At 40.8% G+C, this 15,351-nt stretch overlaps 1 protein-coding gene across 2 annotated transcripts in view; it reads left to right on the top strand.

Annotated features, from left to right (window-relative positions):
• armc8 (armadillo repeat containing 8) overlaps positions 1-8,281 on the top strand; it is a 72,883-nt gene extending 64,602 nt beyond the window's left edge. The window contains exons 20-22 of one of the 2 annotated variants that reach the window (XM_060929350.1): positions 2,421-2,493; positions 6,249-6,342; positions 7,113-8,281. In XM_060929350.1, coding sequence (XP_060785333.1) covers positions 2,421-2,493; positions 6,249-6,342; positions 7,113-7,146 — 201 coding nt within the window. In that variant the 3' untranslated portion in view covers positions 7,147-8,281. The remainder of the gene's footprint in view (positions 1-2,420; positions 2,494-6,248; positions 6,343-7,112) is intronic. The other variant, XM_060929351.1, reaches the window with a different exon arrangement.
• Positions 8,282-15,351: the final 7,070 nt, after the last annotated feature.

Below are 15,351 nucleotides of genomic sequence, written 5' to 3'. Positions count from 1 at the left end.
AAATAATAAATTTGACAACGTAAATATTTAAATTATAAACATACTATGATTAAACTAATTTATCACTAGAAACAAAAATTATATTTAAAAAAACATAATTAAAATTAACATAGTAGATACTCGTAAAATAAGTATTTAACCATTGTAAAAAATAAAAATTACTGTACAATTTTGGCACCTAATACATACATAACTAATAATAGCTAAAATCGTTATTTTCTTCATTCATTATTTTGGCCATTAGGTGTTCCTTTACACATTTTTTGAAAGTAAACTTTGAATCTATTTGTCTTACTTCGATTGGCAATCCATTCCAGCATTTAACACCACAAAATAAAAAAGAATTCTTTCCAAACCCATTCACCCTAGGGACAAAAAAAGCTGATTGACTCTGTCTTGTATTATGTGTTTGTGCTGCACTATGAAATTGACCTTTCAGGTATGAAGGAGCATTTCCACGCTTAATGTTAAACATGTGATTTAGTTGGAGTTGCTCAACTCTATACTGTACAGGCAGCAAACCAACTTTGGAGAACTCTGCTACACCAATGTGTGCTCTGGGAGAGAGGTCTAATATAGTGAGTAGGGAGCGATTTCGGACACAGGGTTTTAGTTTTCCCGAGCTGTAATTGCATTGTTTAGACAGCAGAGGGTGCAATAACGTACAATAACAGGAATACACGTGACTTCACGTTAGGCTGGGCAGACACTGTGCGATTTTTGGCCCGATTTTGACACGATTTTCACTCGTGCGACTGTTTTGGAGATCGGGCCGATTTTTGGCTCAATCGTGCGTCTCGGATCGTGTAGTATACATGGGGTAACGACAAGCGATTTAACACCTCACGACCTCCTCCCGATCGATCGGATGAAAATCAAACATGTTTGAAATCCTGGTCGCCCATCGTGAGGCTGTCGCACTGTTGAAGCAGCGTCACGAGCCGATTTACCTCAACCTGTCACACTACACATGCGCGAACACAGATACGGAAGAGAAAACAAACACTGAGCAGCACTTCCGGTCTCCTCCTCCTCTTCTTCACGTTTAGAGTTGGGATTTATGGCTCTTTGATGGGATCCGCATCTTTGTGATCCGTTCTTTGAAAAGAGCCGTTCAAAAGACTGGCTCATTTGGCTCTTTTTTTTAAATATTTATTCAGTTTTAAGAAGACAGCGTCTAAAGAAGCCAGATCCCTCTGCTTAGACAGTGACATCAATATTTCTGGACATACCTTTTATATAAAGCAACCTAGACTTACATTATTGTAACCCCTAAACGCTCATAAATAGCCATTAAAAAACAATGAGGGCTTCAATGAATGTCCATGCAGAACGGCTTTTCTGTAAAAAAAAAAGAACCCACTCAAGAACATAGTTATCAAGAACGCAAGAATATTTTATAGAAAAACACTTGTTTTACAAAAATATTTAAGTCTGAGATACAAAACAGGTAAATAAATAAAATACACAAAAATGGAACAAACAAAATGACGATAGAATAAATTAAATGAACGTCCGTGCAAAGTAGTTTTCCCACAATATTATCATTAATATCACACAAATACATTATAAACTCTGAAACACAGTACAGAAAAAGAACGACAGAAAGAACGGCTCCCCCAGCTCGAGACTCGGTTCTCATCGTTCATGCCTAGGAGCCGTTCAAAAGAATCGGTTCGTTCGCGAACGTCACAACACTATTCACGTTGCAGTTCCGGATACAAGAATCTGGAAGTATGGAAGTACAGTGTGAGCAGTCAGATCGCATCCGAGCATCGGATCATATAGCGTGAGAACAGGAATCGTAAGCTGCGTGCTGTTTACCCCTGCGATTCACTCGTACAGTGTGAGCAGCAGCTAAATACCGCGATTGAAAAAATCGCACAGTGTCTGCCCAGCCTTAGGTGGAAGTGACACAGCTCTAATGCCGTGAAAACGCACAAAAAGCAGATCTAAAATGGGAAAGAGCTGTTGTGTGATTTGACTGTACTAATAGATTTAACAATAAATCGGAGCTTTCTTTATACAGACTGCTGAAAGATAAAAGAATACTCAGAAAAGGCTGGTTTTTAATTTTTAATAAAACGAATATTTTCGTTAATAGGCTATTATATTTTACTCCAACCTTTACAAATGGGGGTAAATAATTATTGTTGGTTAAGAAAATGAAACAAAAGGTTTGGGGTTTTTTTTTAATTAACAAAAGAAACATTTAAGTTGATTAAAGAATAAGAAAATAAATCTTGCTCTTTTTTTTGGTAATAACATTTTCTTCATTTAAAAATTTGTATATATTTATTTTTTGAAATATTGTGTGAAAATCGAATTGTGAATCAAATCAAAACATGAATTGGGTGAATCGATATGTTTATACATTGGTTCCACTGACCTTTTGATTGGTTTTGCTTGTGCTGTTGCAGGGGCATTCCAATGTGAAGCTGCAACTGGCTGCCACCTTCTGCATTTCCAACCTGGTGTGGAATGAGGAGGACGGTGAGGGTGGAAGGGAAAATGGTTTAATATGACAGCATTTTTTGTAAAAACTTTTTTCATCCTAAACATTCAGTAAAACTTTCATTTATAACAATCTTGCTTTCTTAAAGGGATCCTTCAGCGGATTCATTCTCAAACTTCTTTAACATAAAAGTAGTCGCAGATTTCAAAAATCAAACTTTCATTTTCGGAGACCAAATACTGTTTGAGAAAAATGAATTTTCTTTAAAATGTCAGATGGGCTTCCTGCAGTGGTGACGTCAGGTCGCGGTCGCTTGGAGCAACTCGGCCGTTTATATTCTCTGTTTACATCGTAGTTTTACAAGTGTTTTACCGAATTTATCAGTTTTTAAATAAGTATGCCTCATTGTGTAGTACGGTGGTGCTTGAAAGTTTGTGAACCCTTTAGAATTTTCTATATTGCTGCATAAATATGACCTAAAACATCATCAGATTTTCACACAAGTCCTAAAAGTAGATAAAGAGAACCCAGTTAAACAAATGAGACACAAAAATATTATACTTGGTCATTTATTTATTTAGGAAAATGATCCAGTATTCCATATCTGTGAGTGGCAAAAGTATGTGAGCCTTTGCTTTCAGTATCTGGTGTGACCCCCTTGTGCAGCAATAACTGCAACTAAACGTTTCCGGTAACTGTTGATCAGTCCTGCACACCGGCTTGGAGGAATTTTAGCCCATTCCTCTGTACAGAACAGCTTCAGCTCTGGGATGTTGGTGGGTTTCCTCACATGAACTGCTCGCTTCAGGTCCTTCCACAACATTTCCATCGGATTAAGGTCAGGACTTTGACTTGGCCATTCCAAAACATTAACTTTATTCTTCTTTAACCATTCTTTGGTAGAACGACTTGTGTGCTTAGGGTCGTTGTCTTGCTGCATGATCCACCTTCTCTTGAGATTCAGTTCATGGACAGATGTCCTGACATTTTCCTTTAGAATTTGCTGGTATAATTCAGAATTCATTGTTCCATCAATGATGGCAAGCCGTCCTGGCCCAGATGCAGCAAAACAGGTCCAAACCATGATACTACCACCACCATGTTTCACAGATGGGATAAGGTTCTTATGCTGGAATGCAGGGTTTTCCTTTCTCCAAACATAACGCTTCTCATTTAAACCAAAAAGTTCTATTTTAGTCTCATCCGTCCACAAAACATTTGTCCAATAGCCTTCTGGCTTGTCCACGTGATCTTTAGCAAACTGCAGACCAGCAGCAATGTTCTTTTTGGAGAGCAGTGGCTTTCTCCTTGCAACCCTGCCATGCACACCATTGTTGTTCAGTGTTTTCCTGATGGTGGATTCATGAACATTAACATTAGCCAATGTGAGAGAGGCCTTCAGTTGCTTAGAAGTTACCCTGGGGTCCTTTGTGACCTCGCTGACAATTACACGCCTTGCTCTTGGAGTGATCTTTGTTGGTCGACCACTCCTGAGGAGGGTAACACTGGTCTTGAATTTCCTCCATTTGTACACAATCTGTCTGACTGTGGATTGGTGGAGTCCAAACTCTTTAGAGATGGTTTTGTAACCTTTTCCAGCCTGATGAGCATCAACAACGCTTTTTCTGAGGTCCTCAGAAATCTCCTTTGTTCGTGCCATATTACACTTCCACAAACATGTGTTGTGAAGATCAGACTTTGATAGATCCCTGTTCTTTAAATAAAACAGGGTGCCCACTCACACCTGATTGTCATCCCATTGATTGAAAACACCTGACTCTAATTTCACCTTCAAATTAACTGCTCATCCTAGAGGTTCACATACTTTTGCAACTCACAGATATGTAATATTGGATAATTTTCCTCAATAAATAAACAACCAAGTATAATATTTTTGTCTCATTTGTTTAACTGGGTTCTCTTTATCTACTTTTAGGACTTGTGTGAAAATCTGATGTTGTTTTAGGTCATATTTATGCAGAAATATAGAAAATTCTAAAGGGTTCACAAACTTTCAAGCACCACTGTATATAAATGCCACAATGATGCTAAAAAGAAAGCACAAGCTGGAACCAGACTGCATTTCCACAGCGTAAATGCAACGTGTGCTTGATCAGCTGTGGTAAAGTGTTACAGTCTCATGTCTGATCCAGTTTCTGTCAGTGACTCTTTGCTCCAGCTGATCAAGCACACGTTGCATTTACGCTGTAGAAATGCAGTCTGGTTCCGGCTTGTGCTTTCTTTTAAGCATCATTGTGGCATTTATATACTACACAATGAGGCATACTTATTTAAAAACTGATAAATTTTGCTAAAATACTTGTAAAACTAGCAAAAGTACTGTACGATGTAAACAGAGAATATAAACAGCCGAGTTGCTCCAAGCGACCGCGACCTGACGTCATCACATACATCACCGCAAGAGGCCTGTCTGACATCTCATCTCATTATCTCTAGCTGCTTTATCCTGTTCTACAGGGTCGCAGGCAAGCTGGAGCCTATCCCAGCTGACTACGGGCGAAAGGCGGGGTACACCCTGGACAAGTCGCCAGGTCATCACAGGGCTGACACATAGACACAGACAACCATTCACACTCACATTCACACCTACGGTCAATTTAGTCACCAGTTGCACCAGTTTCTGTGCAAACTCCGCACAGAAAGGCCCTCGCCGACCATGGGGCTCGAACCCGGACCTTCTTGCTGTGAGGCGACAGCGCTAACCGCTACACTACCGTGCCACCCCACCCCACCCCACCCGTCTGACGTTTTAAAGAAAATTCATTTTTCTCAAACAGTATTTGGTCTCGGGGCGGCACGGTGGTGTAGTGGTTAGCGCTGTCGCCTCACAGCAAGAAGGTCCGGGTTCAAGCCCCGTGGCCGGCGAGGGCCTTTCTGTGTGGAGTTTGCATGTTCTCCCCGTGTCCGCGTGGGTTTCCTCCGGGTGCTCCGGTTTCCCCCACAGTCCAAAGACATGCAGGTTAGGTTAACTGGTGACTCTAAATTGACCGTAGGTGTGAATGTGAGTGTGAATGGTTGTCTGTGTCTATGTGTCAGCCCTGTGAGAACCTGGCGACTTGTCCAGGGTGTACCCCGCCTTTCGCCCGTAGTCAGTTGGGATAGGCTCCAGCTTGCCTGCGACCCTGTAGAACAGGATAAAGCGGCTACAGATAATGAGATGAGATGAGTATTTGGTCTCCGAAAATGAAAGTTTGATTTTTGAAATCTGCGGCGACTTTTATTTTAAATAAGTTTGAGGAGAAATCCGCTGGAGGATCTCTTTAAACACCGCTCAAACACCTAGCTGAATGTGCTAAGCAGACCGATCTGAAAACGGTCCTCAGAAAAGCAGGCCTGACTGACATCTGTCCGTTTTAACTGAAGATTAGCTTCCCCATGCCTCAGTCAGAACTAAATACATTATGACTCCTAGATAATATACTGGATCACTGACTTATCACAGCAAGGCTAGGTTAAAAAGTTCATCTGCTAAGAAGTTTTTTGATGAAACATTGATTCCGTTCGTTCATCTTCAGTATCCGCTTTATGCTGGTCGCAGTGGATCCGGAGCCTATCCCGGGAGCACTGGGAGTAAGACAGGAATACACTCTGGATGGATCACTAGTCCATTGCAGACCACACACACTGATGCACCTAGGGGTAATTTAGAGTCACCAAGCTCCCAGATGTTTGAGAACGGTGTGTGAGTTCGGGTAGTGATCACACAATCTGTTGTTTGTGAGTGACTGAGTGAGTCTCTGTCTGTCCTGCTGTCTGTCTTTCGTTCCTACAGGTTCCCAGGAGAGGCAGGATAAATTAAGAGAGATGGGTTTTGTAGATATTTTACACAAACTTACCCAGGCGTCAGATCCTAATCTCTGTGACAGGTAACACACACACAGACATGTACGCATTCTGTTGTCGTGAACTCTTGTTTTCTTAAAGGAGAACTGAAGGCACTTTTTTTTTTTTTTTTTTTAATTCTCAAAATTCTATTGATCTCATTTTATTAAATATCGGAATGCATTTCTGACAGCTATTTTGTCGCTGCTATAGCAAGTTATGAGTGTTTTGAAATATGCTCTGTAATATATCAGTCCATATGTCAAAGCGATGGCCGTAAACGAGATTCGCTGAGACCTGTGCGAGACATCGTAGGACGGAAGTAAAACGTACAGCGGAAATCAAAGTGACCAACATCTGCCAACATTGTCAAAAGACGCGCACGCCCTCTTTCGAATGCTGATGTAATCAAGCCGGAAGTTTTGTTTGTTTTTATAGCAATCAGGAAAGTTTGTAGGCAGTAATCGTCATTTAAACTCGTTTTTGTGCAATACTTCGTTTGGAATACAGTTTTCAAAATGGCGGCACTGACACCTGGCTGACACTTCACGTTTCGAAGTCTCGCACAAGTCTCGTGAAGATCGCGCGGATGAGCGGCGCCTGCCGTGGACCAAACGAACTAAATTCAACATGGTTAAAAACCGAACAGGCCGATAAGTATAATATTTAATTGCAGTTAGTTGCCAATACGAGTCACGATATAAGGTTACTAAAACCGAAAACGTAACTGAATAACACGTTAATTAAGAAATAAAGCAAGTTTAAAAATGACTTCAGTTCTCCTTTAATCTCTCTCTCTCTTTCTTTGTTTCAGAGCAAAGACAGCGATGCAGCAGTACTTGGCGTGACCCTGAGCGAAGGCAGCCATCACAGAGAGGACTGGCCTCCCCTTGTTGCTCTTCTGTTTGAGTTGTTGGAGTTTTGTTTTGTTGCACAAGACACCTTTTGACTTGCGGAGACTCTCCCGATCAATGCCATAACCTAGAGACGCGGTTGCCAGGGGCAATGGAACGCTTGCAAACATGTCTTCTACTTTTTGTGCTGAACTTGTAGAAGATGGGTTTTTGTGGCTTTTTTTTTTTTTTTTTTTAGTTTTGGATTTTGGACAGTGATTTGGTTGGAAAAAAGGACTTTATTCTGCTTGTGCTGCAGTGCCACCTGGTGGTTTGGATGTTTGGTGCTTTGGACTTCGTCTCAGACTGCTAAGCTAAACAGACTAATGGCAGGGTCAAAGGGAGCATCGCCTCCTTATTTCAGTTTGCTGACTTGTTATTGATATTATTATAATTTAGCATTAATAATTAATGTTTTAAGAGGGGCTTCATTAAGAGAGGGCAGAGTAAAAAGAAAAGACTGCTTTTTGTGGATACATACCTCGTAAATATATCTCTATAAATATATATAAATATATAAATATATTTTTTGATTTATAATTTCCCCTCATTTTCTTTTCATTGCGTTCTTTCCTCTAAATTATTTGTAGGAAACGAGGACAATATGGTCGAAGCAGTTGGAGTTGTGAGAACTGCTTTCTTGTGGGGATGAAATGAGTAGACGCGCATTAAAAATGATGTATAACGGATTTAAAAAGCCACTAAAAGCAAAGGTGTGCTTAAATCACGTTAAAACTCTGCTTTGCAACCTGCAACGCAGCTCAATCTATTCAATATCACGTTTTATACTTTTTGTTTTCTTATTTATAACATCATTGGCTACTTTTAAAACAATTTAGTGTTATTTTTAATGCCGTTCTGCGAATGTTCCCCTTGTCACATGTACCTGAATTGCCTCAGTTTCAAAATACAAAAGCAGAATATATCTAAGACTAACAGGTGGAAGCTGCTGCTCCTGGTTGTACTGTCTTTGTTGTTTTCTTGAGCAGTCTGCCTCCTTATTTCCCTAACATCCACTCCTTCATTTGGAAATTGCCAGTGAATGTTCCCCTTGAAATATATGCAGACCAGAACACTGCCACGGAGCCGGCCACCGCTTACTGTCTTTTTGTCTTCTTGCGGAAGCGACTGGTTGCACTTGAAAGCACTAGATCAGGTTAAACATGGCTTAGTTCACTTGTGGAGTGTCGGATAATCCAGTTCACTGTGTTTTATCAGGCACAAATTTAAACTTACTCTTAACCTGCCTACGAGGTGGTGGTTTTGGTGGATTTTAATCCTGACACATGGGAATCAGATACTGCGTTGTTCTATATAGTGTGTATGCTGTACTACCTCTGGGTTCATTAACCTGTTGTAACTCATGACTTAACTGACATCAGCATGTCTAAGAATCAGACATGAAGAGCAGGTTGATGTTCATCAGTCACATTATTATGCTATTTAGGATTTAATGGAAGGACACGAAATTACAACCCCAAATCAGAAAAAAAGTTGGGATGGTATGGAGAATGCAAATTAAAAAAAAAAAAGAGGTGACTTCTACATTTTCTTTGACTTGGGTTTCATTGCAGACAGAATGAACCCAAGATATTTCATTCCCCCCCCAAAAAAAAAGTTGGGATGGGAGCAGTTTAGGGCTAATAATGAGGTTAATTAAATCATGATGTGATTTGAAACAGGTGATGTCAACAGGTGATTGTAATCATGATTTGGTACAAAATCAGTATCCAGGAAAGGCCTCGTCTACCCCTTTTCCACCAAATCAGTTCCAGGGCTGGTTCGGGGCTGGTGCTGGTTCACAACTCGTTCAACTTGCGAGCCAGCTGAGAACCAGTTTGCTTTTCCATAGCTCACGGTGCTAAGGGAAGCCATGTCATTACGTCGCTGTATACGTCAGTTACGTCGCTACGTTTGCATAAACCTTGGCGCGAATATCGAAGCAAAAACAACACGGAAGCAGCAGCAACAACAATAATAATAATGGATGACTTCGCGTTTGTACAGCTGCTGCTTCTCGTCACTTAAAAATGGCGATCTTTCGCGGTCTTGTTATTGTTGTTGGTCTTAACAACTCCGCGCCCCCCCCCCACTGACGTAAGCGGTTCTTTCCTTTGGCCCAGCAGAGAGTTGGTGCTAGCCTGGAACCGTTTTTTCTGGCCCCAGAGCCAGTTCTTTGTCAGTGGAAACAGAAAACCCGGTTCCAAACTAAGCACTGGCCCCGAACCAGCCCTGGAACTGCTTTGGTGGAAAAGGAGTGTTTGAGGAGCAAAGATGAGCCGAGGATCTCCAGTTGGTCAACAAACGCACGAGGAAATTATTGAAATGTTTAAAAAGAAAGATCTGAAGGGATTTTGATATTTCACTCTCTCCAGTGCATAATATCATTAAAAGTTTCAAGAAATCTGAAGGAATTTCGGTGCGTAAAGGGCAAGGGCGCAAGCCTAAGCTGAGCACCCGTGATCTCTGATCCCTCAGACGGCGCTGCATCAAGAACCATCATTCATCTATAGCTGATATAACCACATGGGCTCAGGGTTACTTTGGCAAACCTTTGTCAAGCTCAACAATACGGAGTTACATCCACAAACGCCAGTTAAAATTTTACTTCGCAAAAAGGAAGCCTTGTTAAGGGTGTCCAATAACACCAACTTCTGAGCTCGGAGGCCTCTGGGATGGACCATCACACTATGGAAACGTACTGTGGTCAGTCGAATCAGTATTCCAGGTCTTATTTGTAAGAAATGGGCACCCTGTGCGCCAGACCAATGACAAAAAGGACCATCCAGACTGTTACCAGGAACAAGTCCAAAAGCCAGGGTCTGTCATGGTATGGGGTTGTGTTGGTGCACTTGGCAAAGGTAACTTACACGTCTGTGATGGAGCATTAATGCAAAAAAGTACATTGAGATTTTGGAGCAACATGTGCTACCTTCAAGACGACATCTTTTCTAGGGAGATTTCAACAAGACAATGCAAAACCACATTCTGCACACATTACAAAGGTAGGGCTGTGGGAGAAGAGGGTGCCTGTCCCTTCTGTCCCTAATACAGAATGTGTGGGGAATTTGAAATGAAAAATATGACCTTGATGACCCCATACTGTTGTACACCTTAAGACCTGTTTGCAGGAAGAATGGGACAAAATAACACCTGAAGTGTTGTGAGAAGGAATCTAAACATTACGAAGTGGTAAATGCTTTACTGTCCCAACTTTTATGCTGCAAGAATCAAAATTGAAAGTTTATTTTTGAAAAGACAATAAAATAAATCAAATATCGTGCTGTTGTATTATTTTGAGTATAAAACAGGTCAAATTATGTACAAATTGTTTTCAGTTTTAATTTCAACATGCCATCCCAGCTTTTTCTGATTTGGGGTTTAGTAATATTACTGTATTTTGATGGCCTGCCTAATTCCTCTGGGCCTGAAGACCTGGATGAGAGTAGCATGGATCCTAAAAGGCAGGTGGTGATATGCTCTTGGTCAACGTTTCATACCTGCTTGTCTCATCCAGCCGCCTCTGAATCCCGCAGCGTCTGCTCATTGGCACATAGCTGCATGTGCGCTTGGATTTCTATGAACTCACTCTTGGCAAAATGAAACAAAGTTGTGTGTTTTATCAAGCATTTCTTGCTCGAATTATAAATGAGTCAGTAGGTCTCTGGAGTGCATGTTGCTTGATCTAGTGAGCTACCAAGAACTTGATGATATGGGGACAGATATTTTTTTTTTAAACTCCTCACCCAATTATTTTTACACTATTTTATGTGCTCCAGCTTGTTTTTCATCCAACACCCTGGATTGACGGCAGCATTGCAACAAATGCATCACCATCAAGCACACTCAGTTCTGCATGACCTACAATATGTCTAACCTGTCTGTCTGGGACAGTGTGTCAAAAGCAATTGATCTGAGTACACTGTCTCACGATTATAATTCTACATAATGAGTTTTCCTGGCTCAGGAAGGAAAATCTGCACAGTTGGATATCACATGTGAACCCTGTCCTACGTAAACAAGCTTCTACAAACAATGTGGTTTGTTTATTCTGCATGGAGTCCTTTTCAAATCTCAACGAATTATGGGAGCTATTTGCTTGATGGTCTTCCCTGTCGCATAACCACTCAGCAAATCACATGTGCATTGTTCCAAGGGATCTTTGCTTAAGGATGTTTCATTTGAGAGGCTGCTAATTTGGTGCCATTTCATGCATTTTGTTAGTGAGTCCACTCTTGTACTGTACAGTGGTGCTTGAAAGTTTGTGAACCCTTTAGAATTTTCTATATTTCTGCATAAACATGACCTAAAACATCCTCAGATTTTCATACAAGTCCTAAAAGTAGATAAAGATCTTCACAACACATGGTTGTGGAAGTGTATCATGACACGAACAAAGGAGATTTCTGAGGACCTCAGAAAAAGCGTTGTTGATGCTCATCAGGCTGGAAAAGGTTACAAAACCATCTCTAAAGAGTTTGGACTCCACCAATCCACAGTCAGACAGATTGTGTACAAATGGAGGAAATTCAAGACCAGTGTTACCCTCCCCAGGAGTGGTCGACCAACAAAGATCACTCCAAGAGCAAGGCGTGTAATAGTTGGCAAGGTCACAAAGGACCTCAGGGTAACTTCTAAGCAACTGAAGGCCTCTCTCACATTGGCTAATGTTAATGTTCATGAGTCCACCATCAGGAGAACACTGAACAACAATGGTGTGCATGGCAGGGTTGCAAGGAGAAAGCCACTGCTCTCCAAAAAGAACGTTGCTGCTCGTCTGCAGTTTGCTAAAGATCACGTGGACAAGCCAGAAGGCCATTGGAAAAATGTTTTGTGGACGGATGAGACCAAAATAGAACTTTTTGGTTTAAATGAGAAGCGTTATGTTTGGAGAAAGAAAAACACTGCATTCCAGCATAAGAACCTTATCCCGTCTGTGAAACATGGTGGTGGTAGTATTATGGTTTGGGCCTGTTTTGCTGCATCTGGGCCAGGACGGCTTGCCATCATTGATGGAACAGTGAATTCTGAATTATACCAGCGAATTCTAAAGGAAAATGTCAGGACATCTGTCCATGAACTGAATCTCAAGAGAAGGTGGGTCATGCAGCAAGACAACGACCCAAAGCACACAAGTCGTTCTACTAAAGAATGGTTAAAGAAGAATAAAGTTAATGTTTTGGAATGGCCAAGTCAAAGTCCTGACCTTAATCCAATCGAAATGTTGTGGAAGGACCTGAAGCGAGCAGTTCATGTGAGGAAACCCACCAACATCCCAGAGTTGAAGCTGTTCTGTACGGAGGAATGGGCTAAAATTCCTCCAAGCCGGTGTGCAGGACTGATCAACAGTTACCGGAAACGTTTAGTTGCAGTTATTGCTGCACAAGGGGGTCACACCAGATACTGAAAGCAAAGGTTCACATACTTTTCCCACTCACAGATATGTAATATTGGATCATTTTCCTCAATAAATAAATGAGCAAGTATAATATTTTTGTCTCATTTGTTTAACTGGGTTCTCTTTATCTACTTTTAGGACTTGTGTGAAAATCTGATGATGTTTTAGGTCATATTTATGCAGAAATGTAGAAAATTCTAAAGGGTTCACAAACTTTCAAGCACCACTGTATGTCCTACAGATGGTCTGGCTAGCTTGCCATGTGCAGCCTGTTTGTTTTTGATTGTTATTGATCCTGAGTATAGTTTTGCCTAGGCTCCATATGAAAACCTTGCTATTATACTGTTTTAGCCAAGATCCACAGACCAGCTACTGTAGGAATCCTCTACCCATAACACTTTTACGTAAAATCTTGGAGTCTAGTGAATATGATGCATCCTATACACAATTACTGAGCTCCACTGTTCCTATAAAACCCTTCTGATTGAGAAGTTAAATTATAGTAGTATGGATTTTTGAGTGAAGGCATAAAAATACCACAGCTTTGCTTTCAAACATTGTAAACTGTTCTGCTACGTTATGTAGAAAATAGTGGAAATATCATTTGGTGGTGTTTAAATGTAAAAAAAAAAAAAAGTACTGATTTTGCAAAAGCTGCGTTTCGAGCCTTCCTTCATTATTAGCAAGATTGCCTTTATCAGGTTATAAAAACACTCTCAATGAAACACATCACCCTCCATTCTTATAAAACACATTTTATTCTTCAGGTAAGGATTTGTTAAAGTTCATTGCTGTTAACAAAATACATTTATGCTTCTGGACCTCCAGCCAGTTTTCCCTGACACGCTTCCCATATTTAATAATGCAGGCACATTCCTCATGCAAAAAAAAAAAAAAAATGAGACATGCAGGAATCCCCACCCACCCAAACCCTGACCCAAAGTTGTTTTTGTTGTTGTTGTTTTGAACACCCTGCCAATCATAAACAACCCCTCCCACATCCCAGCCCCCTTACACAGTTCATAGGTAAAGAAAATAGAATCAAGAATGACGTGCCCCTACTCAAGCAAGATGACTGGTGAGAAGCCCATGCTTAGTGTTTGGACCCCTCTATATTAATAAGACATTGTGATGGTGTTCTCAAGTTTCGGAACCTTGGTGGATTTCAGCTGCAGAAACATAGCTGCTTTGTCGCCGTCAGTGTATGTGACTGAGTTGACGATGAACTTGATTTTTATAGGTTTTGCCAAACGGAACCAAGTGTAGAAATAGTCACCTGAGCACTTTCGACTTCACTCTCATTCAACTTGATGGGTAAATAAATAAATAAACAAATAAATAGTTAAATAAATATATATATACTAGGTGATAAAAGTGCAGTGCTCATCAACACCATTACATGGCAAACCTTTTTGTAAGAATGAACAACAAAATAAACAAATGGGGAGATGTTTTGGAGATGTTGGATGGTTATAGGAAAGGCACACGTGGCTGGATGGCTAAAGCTGCGTGTGTGTTTATTTTATTCAAACTTGCACCTGGGGATTTACTCCCTTCTCTACATCTATCCCATGTGTGCAGTTCATAGTCTGTCAGCTGTTTGGCATGCCAAACCAGTGCCCTTGACTTTGGCTAGCCACAATATGTTACTGGGCCTTTTTTACTTGACTCCCAAATGGATATTAATTGGCATGCTATCATGCATCGCCATACTCCGTCTTCCCACTATTTGGCATGCCAGGCGAGGGCAGGGTGTTTTGTAGCTGGCATATTTTGTATTTCTGTCTGGGTCCCTATTAGTTATTTGTTCTGATTGTCTTGTTGTAACGCCTGTTGTGGTCACATTTAGAGGCTGGAGCTCCTCAGAGAACCACACTAAGCTATTGGCCATTATTCCATGTAACAACCACATGCTATATGGCATTATGTATGTGTGTATACACTATGTAAACCAAAAAGGAAGGCTACCTTTTTCATATCCCTTATTCAAAATCATTACTTTTTGTTCAGTAGCCTTATAATCCATGTTTATGAGGGCCATGAGTTAAATTTGTCTGTTACAATATACTGGCAAGCCTCCTATAAAGAATTGGATAAAATAAGGCATGATGTATAAACGTGTGCTATGTGAAGTTGGGATAAGCTCTACATTCCCAGTCTAAATAAGTATACAATGTATGGGTCTGGACATAGACATATGTGCTGCCTACATGTGCTCAAATAGGAAGAGGAGGAACCGAGAGATGTGTGAACTGATGTATGCTGTGGCGTAATGCATTCGTTCATCTACCTTTATCGCTGTGAAAAATCCGAGCAAGTAGATGCATTTGTGACCTATGGTTGGTTATGCGTAAAGTACAAATGTTTTGGCAGTACAGAAGAATAACATGAGACTGACAACATATGCCATCTCCCATATTCAAGCCTACATGTACCCATGAAGAATAACCAACAGGAACTCTTCATAGGTCAAGTACTTTGTAACAAAGTTTGCAGGGTTTAGTTGGTTCGTTATGAATTTTGGTTGCCATGCACCATGCCAATTTGAGCCTGTGTGTGTGTGTGTCTTATAATGCCACTGGAGAAGAGCTCCTGTCTGTCCAGAGATGCACAGGCCCCTTTGTGCTGATATGGTTGGGATTGGCTGGTGTCAAGTTTTGGTGTCTTGAGATGGTGTAAGATGCCATCACGACCAGTTATGAGAGCTGCTGCCTTGAGGAAATGCTGATCACTTTGTCCATTTGTATGGTGGATGGACCCTG

Source organism: Neoarius graeffei, chromosome 9 (genome assembly GCF_027579695.1).
Source record: "Neoarius graeffei isolate fNeoGra1 chromosome 9, fNeoGra1.pri, whole genome shotgun sequence".
Classification (NCBI taxonomy): domain Eukaryota; kingdom Metazoa; phylum Chordata; class Actinopteri; order Siluriformes; family Ariidae; genus Neoarius; species Neoarius graeffei.
Note: the sequence above shows the minus strand (reverse complement) of the source record. Positions and strands in the feature narration are given on the sequence as shown.